The sequence below is a fragment of the Nicotiana tomentosiformis genome, chromosome 1 (genome assembly GCF_000390325.3).
Source record: "Nicotiana tomentosiformis chromosome 1, ASM39032v3, whole genome shotgun sequence".
In the NCBI taxonomy this organism is placed as follows: Eukaryota; Viridiplantae; Streptophyta; class Magnoliopsida; order Solanales; family Solanaceae; genus Nicotiana; species Nicotiana tomentosiformis.
In genome coordinates, this window is record NC_090812.1 from 70,498,804 (window position 1) to 70,514,495 (window position 15,692).

Below are 15,692 nucleotides of genomic sequence, written 5' to 3' on the forward strand. Positions count from 1 at the left end.
CCTTCTTCCTATTGCTCCTTTTCATGTTTACTCAATAGTTGTACTAGATTATAGCTACGGTAATTGTAATTTGGCAAACTTTTGCAGTGTATGATAAAAGCTACTAGATCTAACATAAGCGTGGCATTTGACTTCTCACTGATTTTTGCAATGGAAATCCACATTCATCTACCTAATCATGATTGCTTTTGGTTTATGGCCAGAGAGGTGCGCCACTTTGAACATTTTTAAACCCCATTTAGCCACCATTCACAATAATTTTCTGAATCTCTTCTTTACTTTCCATTTTCCAATAAAGTTCTAACTACTTTTTTATATATCGAATGAAATATACACAATCCAATCTCTGCTCAATTGAATATTCTCGTTTTATTTTTATTTTTATTTTTATTAATTCCAAAAGCTCTCAAGGAAAACCATTTTAAGTCTCGGAGAATTGAAGAATAAATGGAACTCTCAATTCAAAGCTTCCAATTTCCCACTACAATGTGAAATTATGAGCCTCTATCTTTTCAAGACTTCACCTACCAAAAGGATATCATGAATCTTTATGCTATAAAAGAAAATGATCATCAACAATTTCTTCTCATCACATTCTTAGACCAAAAACATTTTTTCAGTTTCATGATGATCCTTTATTTCTTCATAATTTTTTCAATTTTGAGAAATTGCAGTAGCCAATTACTACCACCTTTACCAGCACCAAATTTAACCTTCTTAGACCAAAGACTTGCTTTAATATTCCCAATAATTCAAAATTTCAAAAGCACAATCACTCTTGATCCTTTAGGTGTCACTCAATCTTGGACAGGCCCTGATATCTGCAACTACAAAGGATTTTACTGTGATAATCCACCTTATAATACCTCAGCAATTTCTCTTGCTTCTATAGATTTCAATGGATTTCAACTCACTGCTCCCACTTTAGATGGATTTATCGATCAACTCCCTGATTTAGCAGTATTCCATGCCAATAGCAACAATTTCTCGGGCATAATTTCTTCGAAAATTACTCAACTTCCATATCTCTACGAGCTCGATCTTAGTAACAACAAATTCATCGGTACATTCCCTTTGTCAATTCTCAATATCAAGACTCTAACTTTCTTAGATATTCGTTATAATCTCTTCACTGGAATAATCCCACCTCAGATTTTCACACAGAATCTTGATGCATTTTTTCTTAACAACAATAACTTCGTACAAAAACTTCCTGACAACCTTGGATCTACCTCTGCTCTTTATTTAACCTTAGCCAACAACAAATTCATTGGTCCAATTCCACGTAGCATTGGACAGGCTACAAATTTGTTGGAAATTTTGTTCTTGAACAACTTGCTCACTGGTTGTATTCCCTATGAACTAGGACTTCTAAAAAAAGCAACTGTGATTGACGTTGGATATAACATGTTAACTGGTCCATTGCCATGTTCTTTAGGGTGTTTGGAAAGTGTGGAGCAATTGAATTTTGCTGGAAATTTACTTTATGGACAAGTTCCTGAGGTGGTCTGTTCACTAACAAATTTGGTAAATTTTACTTTGTCAAATAACTATTTTACAAAAGTTGGGCCATTATGTAGGGAGTTGATCAAGAAGGGAATACTTAATGTTGAGAAAAATTGCATTTTTGGTCTTCCTAATCAGAGATCAATAGTGGAGTGTCTAATATTTCGGGGGCAAATTAAATTGTGTCCATTACAGAAGACTTACAGTGTGATACCTTGTAAAATTCCGAAATTTCGTCCCAATAGACCAGCTAGAACAGAAAGACATTTGATTTCGTACTCTGCTTTGTCAAAACATACCAAGTTGTATTGAAGCCTTTGTTTTAGTGTCTTTTTCTTTTTCTGAAAACTCAATATGTAAATCTCTTTTGAAAACTGAATAAGGAAAATAATATGTTATTAACGTAGCAGTTGTACCTTAATGCTAAGGGAATGGACCTTACAACCACAGGTGGTAATAAAATGTATATGGTACTCCACCCTTAACTAGAAGTCTAGAGTTCGAGCCAAGAGAATAAAAATCATTCTGATAGGGAATTCGACCAGTGGCGGACCCAGGATTTTTATCAAGTGGGTTCAAAATACGAAGAAGCAAATATATAAAGAGGTCAACAAAAAAATATATTAATAAAATATATTATTACAATTGTCCTCTACGAGTTTTCATTTCCTGAAACGTATTCATAATAGTCTCATCAGAAATGGTGTTAAATATTTTTCTTTCTACATAAGGTACCAAACAACCGCTCATGAATTCGTCATTCATTCGGTTTCGCAATTCACTCTTGAATAACTTCATCGCCGAAAAAGTTCTTTCAACGGTAGCAGTGGCAATCGGTAGAAGCAAAGCAAATTTCACAAGGCGAAACACAAATGGATAATTCAAATGCTTCTTTGTCTTAACTTGTGTTTCAGAAAGATCGGCAAGTCCTTGTAGATTTGAGAACCTTTCATCAACATCACGAATATCAACAATATAAGTTTCAAGCTGATTCTTGAGTGTAACCATTATATTCTCATCAAAATCATCAGGATATAATTCAGCCATCCTCAATATCTTATTTATGTCAAAACTGGAAAATGAGTCAACTGGATTTAAGCAAGCTACTCCAACAAGCAAGTTCGTTGTCACCTCATTAAAACGAGCATTGAGTTCTTGAACTTGCCAATCAATAATCTTAAAAAATATATCAACACGATAGTGATGTAAAATAGTATAATCAGCAACTTTACGTCGAGATCTTCCAGAGTTAACATAGAAGTCATCAAAGTTTGGTATCAAAATATTATACTTGACACAAAAGGCAGATACCTTATCAATAAGTGAATCCCATTCTTCTTCTCTTAACTTTTGCAACCGTCTCTTTGCCACTTCAACAAGTAGAATAGCATTTGTAATATCTTGCTCCTTTTTTGTAAGGATGTATTAAGCTCATTTGTGATCCCCAAAACATCTCTCATTAGGTGCAACATGAAAGTAACCTCAAATATTTGACAAGTGCTAAGATATCCCTTTGCCTTAGCTCTTTCTTCTAAAGTCCGGTTATCAACAACGATAGTATCAAGAACATCAATAATTGAGCCAAACATAGAAATAAAGTTCTTAAAAGATTTGTAGTGCGAACCCCAACGAGTATCTGTAACTCTAGCAAGACCAAGTTCTTGATTCAAACCCCTACCAGTTTCAAGTTCACCCATGTCTAATGCCTCTTGAACTTTTTCTGCTTGAGATTTTTGAAGATCATCCATACGTTTAAAAGAACCTCCCACTATATTCAATACATTAGAAACCAACAATACAAGTTCTCCCACTTCAAGACACTTTTTGAATACCGCAACAAGAGTCAATTGAAGTTGGTGTACAAAACAATGAATGGAATAAGCAGATTTACTTTCTTGTTGAATCAAAGTTTTGAGGCCATGTAAATCTCCTTGCATGTTGCTTGATCCATCATAGCACTGTCCACGCACATAAGATAAACTCAAAGAATGTTGAGCAAGGTAATCAATAATTGCTTTCTTTAAACACAAAGCAGTAGTATTACGAACATGAACGATCCCACTAAAATGCTCCACCACAGATCCGCATCTATTAACATATCGCATGACAATAGCTAATTACTCTTTGCGTGATACATCACATGATTCATCAACTAGCAATGCAAAAAAGTATCCATTTAGATCGTCCATAATTGCTTTAACTGTTTCAATTTTACATGCAATGATAATGTCTTTCTGAATTTTATGAGAAGTCAACTGATCATTCTTTGGAGCCTTTTTCAACACAAGATCACGAATTTTATCGCACCTCTCTGCATACCATGAAAGAATCTCAAGAAAGTTACCCTTGTTTAATGATGATTCATCTTCACGATGTCTACGGAATGCCAATCCTTGATTCAATAGGAGTCTCACCACCTCAATTGAAGCCTTCAAGCGAATTTTGTATTCGAGCTTGGTTTGAGTGGATTGCCTATCAAATGAAGTTTGAATTGACTGTTTTTGTTTTAATAGATCTTCACATTTTCTTTTTGCCTGATTATGAATACTGCTCGACCCATGCATATCTAATATGTTCTTTTTGTGCCAGCTCTTAAATCTTAAACTTGAAAATACATCACCTCCACCTTGATGAATGCCTTCATCTTGAAATAAGTAACAATACAAACAGTAAGTTGCATCGTCAATCACACTATACTCCAACCAATTATGATATCCTTTAAACCATTTAGGATTGAAACGACGCTTTAAGCCCGAAAAATCTCTTTGAGGAAACTTATGATATCGGGATTGGCAAGGACCTCTTCGGAGGTATTCTCTTCTAATCCCATCACGCTCATTTGGATGAAAGTCTCTAATGGGCAATCTCTCCTTTGGATTAGTCTTTAAAGAATCAAGATCTATTCTTTGTCTTTGTTTTTTAGAGGATTAAGGTTGTTCTACTAATTGGTTCAAATTTTCTTCTATGGGAGTAACAATTAGAGAGGATGAACTTGATTGTGGCAACTTGAAAGATACCGGAGGATAAAATCTCTTCATTGTAACATAAACTGGATTACCAAATTAGAATTCGAATTAAAAGAATAATTTAATTAAACTTAAATTTAAACTAATATTTATTCATTCTTCACCAATAATTTAATTTTATTTTATTTTACATATCATTATATTATAAAACAGTTAGATGAGATTTTAATCATCATTAAATAGTTTTGGACCACAACTTTGAAAGTTCAAAATGTCTTTACAAGAGTTATTGTTTTCATCATAATTTTTCTTGAAGCAACAAAGAGAACAAATAAAAAAATCAGCAATATAAATTTTAGTGATGGGCAAGTATTTTAAAGCAGATTATTTATATCATGGAATAATTGAGTTAATTGAAAGGAACACCTATATAATGCAGTTAGCCAAACACATATACATAATACACTCATGCACTTAGAAAATAAAATTAATCTGAATCCAATGTGTTATAGTCAATTAGTCATCCCTAAATCACTTAATGATAATTGAAAGATAGACCTAATTTATATGTACAAGAAAAAAAATTAGAAATCAGAGAGAAACCTGATGGTGAGAGGCTAATGGCAGGAGACAGTTATGGAAGGAAGCAATATGACCTTGAAATTGAACTAAAAGATTCAAGAGAGAGAGAGAGAAAGACAACAAGCATTTTTTATGAAATATGAGAAATAGAGAAGGGTTTCGAAATTGGGGTTGTTAGTTTGGGAATGGGATAATTCTGACTGGTTTCGAACTCAAGACCTTGAGGAAAATTTGAACCCACTTTGCCAACAGGCTATTCGTCATCAATGTTTTAAGCGGGGTCAAAATAATTTTTATACATAAAACGTTCTTAGAAATATAAAATATACTTATATATACAGTGTTATTTTTTAACGAAGCGGATTCATTTGAACCCTCTTGTCCCTACGTGGGTCCGCCCCTGAACTCGACTGCGCATTAATTAGGGTCTCAAGCGGGTACTAGAAACTTAATGAAAACCCATTTAAAAAAATAATCAGGGGACCTTGTGCGTTTTTCGGTTAGAAGAGATACAACCACATGATTTTGGCGTGCTATGGTAAGTGCTTGTTGGTGGACACTAAATATATTGTTTATGTACCCTAATTAGGTATACTTTTTTTCAATAGTATTTGCAAGAAAGTGCACTTCTAAGAATTTTCACAATACTTTCTTTCTCATAATTTTCTTTGAACCATCAACCAGTTAGACGGTGGTAGAGGTGTTTACCACTAATCCGTCCTCACTCCTCTTAACCAAGCACTTCATTCATTGTTCCATTTGGTAAATTAGTAGACGTATTTTTGTGTAAACTTCTGAGTTAACCTCAAACAATAAACACTACATTTTTTCTTATTAACAATTTGTCTTTTGAAATGGAATCTAAATAAAATTAACTAGTTCTAAATGCTTTGAGCTTATGCAAAAATATAAAGAATCTTTCTCAAATCTCCACAAACTGAGAACATTTTCACCAACTATTTAGAGAAGTATTAATTATTTCTTGCTTAATCACTTTGCTTATTTTTCAAAGCACAGCGCACTCCCAAATGATCGTTTATATATCTAGTTTGTGATTGTTACATGGCAAGTGACAATTATTTGTACTCAAGGTAGTTGGACTTCATTGCAAGCCACACGAAGTAGGCGGCATTATTGTGTAAAGCTCCTTCACTACATACGAAAAGTCGTATTATGTGGAGCAGATTCTTTAAAAAAGCTGTTTAGAAAGTGAAAAACAAGTGATATTTGGTGTAATGCTCCAAAATACAAAGGAATATGACTCCAATTATGTAGGTTTCAAGAGCTGTGTGACTGATTCTTTAAGCTGGTATTTATACCAAGTTTGTAAAAATTGAGTTTTCAAACTCAATCTTTTTAATTTTCGCCAACTACAAGTCAATGTCATTTTAAACCATACCTCTACTAGCCAGTTTCATTTTTGTTTTCCCTCGCCGATTTATTAGGAGGATCTATAGTGTTTCCACACTTCTCCTCCAGCGTGACTCGAACCTAAAATCTAACTGAAGGATTGCATATAGATGTTCATAACACGCAGCGGAAGACAATAACAATCCTAGGCAGATCTTTTCGTGTTTAAAATTTATTTACATGTCAAAGATCGGATCTAAGACGTACCTGGTGAAGAGAGCCACGTTTTAGAATTTTCTTCGATAGTGCGAAGACTCTATGCATATTCACACCGAGACCGATCCTTACTATCAACTCTTTGATCAATGAAACACACGAACAAATTAAATAAAATACCGTGCTAAAATTTTTTCTCAAAAACCTTCAGTGTAGTAGTAATCGACAAGAAACTATTTTCTTTTCAAAACCGTTTCTCGGCTTTTGGCTTTTTTTGAAGACAATCTTTACTGCTTTTGGTTGAATGATATCCATATATATCATTAACCATAGCCTTCTTTCCTTTTAGGCAGGGTTGAACAAATAAAATCGACAAATCACACCAAATCGATAATTCGAATCAAATCGAGAAAAAAAAATCCGACTATGGTTTGCTTTGACTTGGTTTGGTGTTAGGAAAAAAAAAATCCGACCATAATTGGTTTGGTTAAGTTTTACCTAAAAAATTCAAACCGACACCAAACCAATCCGGCATTACATATATACAAGTTTTAAAAATATTTTATACATAAAAATAATTATTGTAATGTAATCTATAAATAAGTTTTAAACTTTTTCATAGTACTCTCTTTTAATGTATTATTTCAAGCTTGGACTTAGAACTTTTGAATGATCAAATATGTTTTATAGCCCATAAAAGTTAGTGACTCAAATGAAGTCCAAAGCAAAATCAAATCAATAAAAATACTAAAAAAAAAATTCAATTCAACACTAGGAATGATAATAGTATTGGATATTTATTTTCTTAGTTTTCATTACTTTAGGTAGTGAAAAATGCATTACTTACTTTGAATATCATTTAGTCACGTAATTAATACTCAGTTCTTATTAGTCATACTTATTTTAACATGATTTAGTACTTTTAGAATATGTTTATTTTTATTATGGCTTATTAATTAGCAATATTTATTTTATGCAATTTGTTGGGTATTTTAGTATAATCATGACTCTTCTCACATTATTTTGTATTATTTTATTGGGTAACATCTTATATAGTTTTATCCTACTAGGACCTAAGAAATATTAGAGCATAAATTATAAATTTTATGCTATGAAGATTTTGCCGGAAAAAACCCGAAAAACCGAGATTAAAAAATTCGATTTTTGTTGGTTTGGTTTGGTTTATAGATTTAAAAATCCGAAACAATTGATTTGATTTGGTAATTGAAAAATTCGAATCAACCCGACTTATGTACGGCGTTACTTTTCGGTTAAGGAAAAGGCCAATGACGGTGAGTTGAGCCCAAAGTTCTTAAAATTGGACTTGTACAATTTTCTTATAAAAATGCAAACCCCATTCCTAATGGGAATCAGATGAAAGCCACGTCCAACATATATACTTATCTTAGATAATAATTCACCAAGAGATATAATCATATAATTCAATATACTATTCTAAATAGTAAAATCCAATTTGCTTACAATATTAATTAAATTTTCTGTGCTAAAAAAAATATAATAATATTTCATCCGGATTAATAACTAAATTTATTTGACTAATTAAATTCTTTAATTTAATTATCAAATAATAAAGTAAATTAAGTCGGTAGTGTGCGACCTCATAGGTTCAATATTAAGCCGAAAGTAAATTAATCAGATCAATATACTAATCAAGGGTGGCGTCTAGCAATACTCCTTAACGACCGGATATCATGAAGTATAAAATTTATCTCAAAAAACCGTAGAAGAATAATGTAGTATTTTCTTTTGTCCTTATAGTTGTGAGTCACCCTAGGATATGGTTTAACTGTCAAATCCTAATAGGCGACCAATTATGTGTTCATCTCAAATATAATCGACCGTTGAATGACCTAAGAAACTCTTTTCTTCTTTCATTCAATCGCTCTGGCCAAGGTCTTAATTTGGTCGTTTATAATTCATGACAACATGGAGCTTAAACTTATTACCAAGAGTTGACAGATTCCATCTCGATCAATCACTAATTCTACAAGTATTTAATCATACCCAATATCCTTTCAACTATCTCCCTAGGGCCATAGGTGTCTAGTATCAAAGTACAATAAATAACTTGTCAATTATTATGACGATCTCAGGTCAAAAGAAACTCTTACATCATATTTTTCAAGAGAATATCCTATTGATAGTTTATGGTAATTCTAACCATTAGGAATCGTCCAACGAGTCGGTTCAATGATCATATTTCTATATGCATCATCTATCTGTCTGATATAGTTAATGAGATCAGCTAATCTTTATCCAATAAAGACGGTCACATAAATATTGATCTAACCGGATTACTAATATCCAAATTAATAATCATATGATCAAGAACAAATGTAGATTAAATTATAAGAAGAAATTTCACTCTCATTATCATGATCTCCATCACAATATCAAGTCTCAAAATTTAATCAATGACCTTATCAAATTAATCAAGCAATTAATAATAATGATAAAAGAATATTAAATGGCATATATATTTTATATGAAATAGCGTTCACAAAAATATGTTCAAATCGTCAAATATGATATTAGATATATGATATATCTATTATATCCTAACACTAACGATCGTGGGTAGAGATAATTTACCAACAACTGAGCAAGTCTCATTTGTGGCAAGTGTCATTTGGAACAACATAGAATGGGGCACCAGTTTTGAACCGTTTTAGCCACGGGGCAACAACTTCGGATGCCTCACACTATTGCAATCTTAATGAAAACCTGCTTAAGCAACTCAAAGGCTTGACGGTCTAAATGTGGATGAAAAAACTCAGGGACCAGCTCAGTGAAAACTAACCTCGCATTCCATGTGAATGTGACTTCGATTAGATCTGACAATCTCATTAGTGTAAAATGTGCACAATAAGACTTCGATTAGACCTGACCTTCTCATTAGTGTAAAATGTGCACAATAACCATGGTAGAGGAAAAATAAATTGTTGGGTTTAAGCTTGTAATAGCTTAAAATAGAGTGAATAAAAAATTAAGGGGAAAATAAAATATTTTATTTTCTATCTTTGACAAAGGGACATTGTCCCATATTGGAGGAGAAAAAGAGTTTTGATGGGTATATATACAATTGCACTTCTTCTAGCTTCTAAAGAGTTGAGAATAAGGTAAGTCTCGCGTCGTCGTTGTTTCTCAGCTCAGATTCGGATTCAGTCAAATGATTGATAGATTAATTTTTTTGACCAAATTTATTTGTTAATTTTAAGATTAACAACTACTAACATAGTTCTTGGGGAGGAAATAATCTTAAACCTCGGATTCTAGGATGGGATTAAGTTTCTTAAGAAAATACTGTGAATTCAGTGGGCTCGAATTACTTTTAAGTTTCTTCTACATTTCTTGTTTTACGTTGCTAATGTTTTTTAATATATAATTTCGAATACATATTACTAACAAAAACATGGTAGAGTAATGATTATCAATATCCTATCTGGAGTTATTCAATATTTCAAGTGGTTACACCTATTAAACAATTATGTTTCAGCAAGTAGTTAAATAAGCAAGGTGTATGAATATTAATGAATTTATGGGTATATGTGGAATCGCCACCCATCGTTCTTGGGGTTTGATGTCACAGCCTTGCTTGATTAATTTTCTACCTTATAAAATATCACTCCTTTGTCATAGATGGGAACCATTCCCATTTCCCACTTCACACTAGAGGTGTCAATGGTTCGATTCGATCGATTATTTTATAAAATTTATAGCATACCAATTTTTCGGTTATTCTATTATATATAATTAAAATTAGATTTTTCGAAACCGTCTCAATCATGTTAGTTTCTTTTCGGTATCGGTACGGTTCGGTTAATTTTCGGTATTTTTTAAAATATCATGTAAAATTCACCAGTAGAAGTAGAATGCAATAACATACGTTCTTTTATAGGACTTAGGAAAACTCTCTAGTTATTTTTACTGTTTAAAGGGTGATGAATTAAAAAAAATGAAGGATGGCTAGATTATAGATCCATCAACTATTCTACAACAACGTAAAAGAAACCAAGCAAAGGCAAAGAAAATATAAATCACACGAGTGAAAAGATATTAACCAAGCTGGGACTCAAGAATAAAGTCTATAGAAGATTAAATATTCAAAAAGATAAATCTAAATTATATGAAAGAAAATATATTCAATACATTGTAGTTTGCTACTCATTATCGCTAGAATACTTTGTGTCTTGCTAATAAAGATATTTGAAATAACTTAGTTTAAGTAGATGTAGCATAATAGGTTTTAGGAATTAGTATTTTGAGTTTAATTATATCTTGTTTGGATGGTTGTTACCCATTGTATTGTATCATATTGTTACTTTAAATACGATGTTTGTTTTGATTGTTACTTAAATTTTATTGTATCGTATCGTTAAATTCGTCGTTACATAACGACGAAATGTGCTACTTTATGTATCGACCGATTTGGTGTGGTCGCGTCATTACCTTGTCTTTTTCTATCAATCTCACCCTTCATTATTATTAAATAATTTTATTTTATCATTTACCCTACCTTTTTATATAATAATTTTACCATGTATCATATTTTTTCTTTATAATATTGCAAGTTTATTATTTATATTGCTGGTGTGTGATATAATAAAACGATGGCAAACGACATAATTTATCCAAACATTGTATTTATCAAACGATATAGTACAATACAATACAGTACGATACGATATATTATAAAACGATATGTAACAATCATCCAAACAAGCTGTTACTTGTTGGCTTGTAATAGTTTTCATAATTCCAAGGCCCAAAGAAAAATTTAATGCATTATTATTTTTAAACTTACTAGATAAATATATTTTTCACATGTAAAATTTATTCGGTACGGTTCGATTTATTTTTATAAAATAATATACCTACCCTAATTATCGGTGCGATTATAGATTTATATAAAAATTTACAGTTTCTTAAAAAGAAATCTAAAAATCGGTTCAGTTCGATACGATTCGGTTAGTTTAGTCGGTTTTCGAACCCCTGCTTCCCACCGTCACATTCCAAGCCTAAATTCTAAAACAATTGGTTCCAATTCTTTTGGTCCATAATTGTAATGTACTATACCAGAGGGGGACAACACATTAACAAAGAAAGTCATATTTCGAACTACAGTATCAATAATGGAAGCATAAATAACTTCTTCTTCACTACTCTCTAAGTGGTCTTCCTTGCTCCCCTGTTTATTGTATCTGCAAAATTGTAGGAAAAACTGCATTGTACAACCGTTCTAAAAAAAAATAGCTAGAAAAATAAATATTTTTTTATATTAACATATAATATATAAAAAATAAATATCTTTGATACATAATCAGTATATAATATTTGTACATTGGCTATCAAATATAATGATTTTGGCTGACCGGACAATTGTGTAACTTCCATAATTGTAGTAATAGCAATGTGATATGTGGACCGTTGGGTTAATTATTAGGTGGGCCAACAAGTTAGGAAATAGAACAAATTATGGATTATCACAGGCCCAATACAAATGAAGAAGGGGCCGAATCTTCTCCGTGCAGATTCTTTGTTGTTGATGAAATGACGTGGTAATCCATTTTAAGGGTCAGACTGCAGTGCTTTACCTCACCGACACGTTTACGGCAGTAAAGCCCGTTTAGCGTTTAAGACTTTTGTCACGTGACGCACGTGATCCGCTATAAAAGAAGAATTAGCCCGTGGGCCTGCTGTAGGCCCACTGTTATTCTGGACTGACGCCCACGTGAATTCCGCTGACACTTTTATTATCTCACGCACTCTTAGACTTCATTATCCACACGCATCGCACAATCTGATTTGGGTTAGAATAACGTTTGCTCCATGCGCGTGGTCATCTTTTAAGAATTTAGAGCAATTAAAACTCAGTTCAAATATTCGAAATTCAATCACCGACGCGTCATCCAAAGTTCAAACACAAGTGTCCACTCCTGGTTTCATTTCAAGCCATACCTAAATTCAAAATTAGATTTTTGGATTACACTGTTTTAAATTTTTAATCTAAAAATCTCATAATTTTGCATATGTTATCTCTTTAAAATATTTGGTCAACTTTGAAAGGAGAGGTGTTTATGACTGAATCAACTTCGTAAAAAAGGCACTAACAACACTGTTCATGTCCTAATTATGTGTTTCATTTGATTTGGACACCATTAATAATTAATATTAAAAACTTTAAATGAAATCCGTTCCGAAATGTAGATAAAATTTATCTGAATATTGGGGAACAATCCCAAATCCCTTTTTGGGATTAACAATAAAAACCCTAAACAACTGACATTACGATGCGTAATCCAAACATCAAACATATAAGACTTGGTAAAAAAATTCTAAAATAAAAGGTAACAAAATCTTACACATGAGCTACAAAAGGGTAGATAACAAGAAATTACGTTATGAACAAGTTGAAGCAATCTTTTGGCTAAAACAAGAAAATAATTTTGAGTTGTGTCACTCATTAGAGAAATTGGGATTACAAGCTAATAGCCAAAATTTCCATAAAAATTTCGTTCAACAAGAAAATAGCTAGTGTCATTTCCAGCAAAAATTCCACAAAGTTCGTTAAATTCATAGTATTACAAATATTAAGAAGAAGACAGCTAAAATTTGCAAAGCAATACTTGGGTTCACCAATGCTTTAGGTTCTAAAATATTTCACACTTGGAACCTATGAAATATTACACATTACTTATAAGTCATATCTATAAACGTGATATAATAAAAAAAGAAAATAATATCTTCTTTGAGATTTTTGTTCTCTCAAACACTTGAAGAAGATGATGATTTTGAAGGAGATGAAGAAGGATCAAAATTTGAACAAAATTCAAACCTATTAGCCTCCATTTTGTCCACAATAAAATGCCCCAACAATTCCTTCGTTTCAACCAAATTCTCACCGCATAAAAACTCTTCACTGCAAATTCTCTCAACTTCTCTATCAATTTCGTGAACAAACACGTGCGTTTTACTTACACTACCTTTCTTGCTCCGAGCTAATACACCGGTGGTGTATATCGCCGTCATCCTTCCCGGCGCCGACGAGGAAAACCCACGTGGCCCATCTATTAAAATCACGTCCCACGCCACATCGTATATGTGATTTGGCAAGTCATTTATGCCCAATTTGCAATCAGAAAATAAAAGATTCTGTACGGGCCTACACTCGCCTTTGAGCTGATCTTTTGTGTAATCCAACAAATCGTGCAATTCACTCACTTTTGTCGTGAACTGAACATCGTAAGCTTCGATCCCCGGGTGTTTTTCTTCTAATTTAGAGACCAAATAAGCACTTTCGTCGACAAAAACAGTGCGCCCGTTGTGGTTGAGTGAATGCCAGAGAAGGGTTTCGTGTGTGAGTCCAAAAACGAGGAAATTACAAGGTTTTTTGCATCGGCGGAGAACATCTGCAATTGTGTTCAGCTCCACCGGTGACATGCGAGAAGAGACGGTAGAAGAGTTGACAGAAGCATAATAAAGGAGCGCGTCGAATACAGCTGCCGGTAACGGAGAGTTAACGGCGGATGTAACGGAGCTGGTTTTGGAACTGGGTAATGTTTCCTTAGCGGTGAAGAAAGTAAGTGCAAAAGCGAAAGTGAAAAAGGAAAGGAAAACGAGAAACCAAATGCGAGGAGAAGCAGTGATTCTTGTTCCTGATCCTTGTTTGTGAAGAGAAGGGTGAAAAACTATAAGCTTAGCACTATTTGCCTTCATTATCGAGTCTCTGTTTTTTCAGATTTCTGTTTCGGTGATTTCTTCACATGGAAAGAGAGAAGGAGACAGAGAAATTGCGGAGCGATTTGAGAAAAAGACCACGACGACACGAGTAACTAGGTTTCTGTACTATGAGTCTTTTCTATGACTGAGATTTCTCTACTTTTTTTGGAGCTTTTCCTTTCTTCCTTTTTCTTTTTTAAAAAATTGAATTTGAAATAATAAGAGAATGATGTGAGATTGAGTGTTGGAATTTGGAAAGCTATATAAAATTGAAAATGGAGTTATTGGGAAGTAGTAGTAAGTAGGGGGATAGGGGGAGGGGATTTCGTTGTTGTTTGGCGAGCCGGCAAGATATACCAGAATATTATGGCGCTTAAATAAGGAGGGACTTGGAAGGTTAGCTTTTCTTTCCTTTTAATTCGGTAATTAAGTGCTCTCCGTCTCAAATTATTTATCATGATTCTAACTCAAATTATTTACTATTTTAAAATTTTAAGACAATATTTTTATTCATTAATTTTATTATTTTATTTTTAATAGTAATTGTTCTCAAAAACTACAAACACCTCAATTAAGAAAGGATATTATGATTGTTCAAATACCAATAAAACATAAATAAAGATGAAATAGTCAAAAATTTTATCTAATTAATATTTTATTAAGGGCGTGTAAAAAAGAGAAACACGATAAATAATTTGATACGGAGGAAGTATCGGAGAAGTGAGGGGAAAAAGATAACAAAAATCGATTCACATTTTTGCTGGAAATGACTAGTAGCAATACATTGATGGTAATTCTAGGTCTAATTTGGAAATTCATTAGATAATTCTTTTTTCGAGAATTAACAGAGTAGGAGAAGAATTAGAATTTGTTAAGTGTGTTTGGAAATCCATAATAACCTTGTTGTTGGGCGCCTAAATTATAATTACCGTTGGGTTTAAATAAGGTATTAAATACGTAACCTGTATTGGGTCATCCTGTAATTAAAAGTCTGGTCACAATAACAAAAGGATGTAAGGATATTAAATAAGCAAAACATGGACCATAATTTATTTCTTTAACGGTAATAATCCTCATGAAATGCTAATCCTTTTGTTAGATTTTCAAATATATTAAAATAGGCTGGGGGGAAAATGAAAATCTCTACTTCATTTACCGTATAATATTCTCATCATTTTTCGTTTTGGTAAATCTGACTGTTTCTTAACAAAAACTAATTCACCTTTCCATAAAACGTGTGTATATTTACATCTGAAGTACCGCAACTTGTAATTTTTCTCATTTCACAATCGTACAATAAATGTTTTGGTCAAATGTCACCTTTTCTTTAAA

General features: G+C 32.6%; 4 protein-coding genes across 4 annotated transcripts; 1 reads left to right on the forward strand and 3 right to left on the reverse strand.

The window, feature by feature from the left end:
- Positions 1 to 399: 399 nt before the first annotated feature.
- LOC104089470 (uncharacterized protein At4g06744-like) lies at positions 400 to 1,908 on the forward strand. The gene has a single exon (XM_009594383.4). The coding sequence runs from the start codon at positions 541 to 543 to the stop codon at positions 1,816 to 1,818; it is 1,278 nt and encodes a 425-aa protein (XP_009592678.1). The 5' UTR covers positions 400 to 540; the 3' UTR covers positions 1,819 to 1,908.
- Positions 1,909 to 2,145: 237 nt separating this feature from the next.
- Positions 2,146 to 3,611, reverse strand: LOC104089472 (uncharacterized). Its single transcript, XM_070196360.1, has 2 exons — positions 3,024 to 3,611; positions 2,146 to 2,913 (listed from the first exon to the last, which is right to left on the reverse strand). The coding sequence occupies exons 1-2, from the start codon at positions 3,609 to 3,611 to the stop codon at positions 2,146 to 2,148; spliced, it is 1,356 nt and encodes a 451-aa protein (XP_070052461.1).
- Positions 3,612 to 3,623: 12 nt separating this feature from the next.
- On the reverse strand, positions 3,624 to 4,070 carry LOC138906772 (uncharacterized). The gene has a single exon (XM_070196363.1). The coding sequence runs from the start codon at positions 4,068 to 4,070 to the stop codon at positions 3,624 to 3,626; it is 447 nt and encodes a 148-aa protein (XP_070052464.1).
- Positions 4,071 to 13,181: 9,111 nt separating this feature from the next.
- Positions 13,182 to 14,703, reverse strand: LOC104089471 (protein IRX15-LIKE-like). The gene has a single exon (XM_009594384.4). It carries the CDS (start codon positions 14,355 to 14,357, stop codon positions 13,407 to 13,409), a length of 951 nt encoding a protein of 316 aa, XP_009592679.1. The 5' UTR covers positions 14,358 to 14,703; the 3' UTR covers positions 13,182 to 13,406.
- Positions 14,704 to 15,692: the final 989 nt, after the last annotated feature.

What these genes read in the sequence shown, in the direction of transcription:
- LOC138906772 (XM_070196363.1), bottom strand. Translation starts at nt 4,070, where the DNA reads ATGCATGGGTCGAGCAGTATTCATAATCAGGCAAAAAGAAAATGTGAA.
- LOC104089471 (XM_009594384.4), bottom strand. Translation starts at nt 14,357, where the DNA reads ATGAAGGCAAATAGTGCTAAGCTTATAGTTTTTCACCCTTCTCTTCAC.
- LOC104089472 (XM_070196360.1), bottom strand. Translation starts at nt 3,611, where the DNA reads ATGCGATATGTTAATAGATGCGGATCTGTGGTGGAGCATTTTAGTGGG. An exon ending in CTTTAGAAGAAAGAGCTAAG is followed by an intron (nt 2,914 to 3,023) that starts GCAAAGGGATAT and finishes CTTACAAAAAAG; the next exon opens with GAGCAAGATATTACAAATGC.
- LOC104089470 (XM_009594383.4), top strand. Translation starts at nt 541, where the DNA reads ATGAATCTTTATGCTATAAAAGAAAATGATCATCAACAATTTCTTCTC.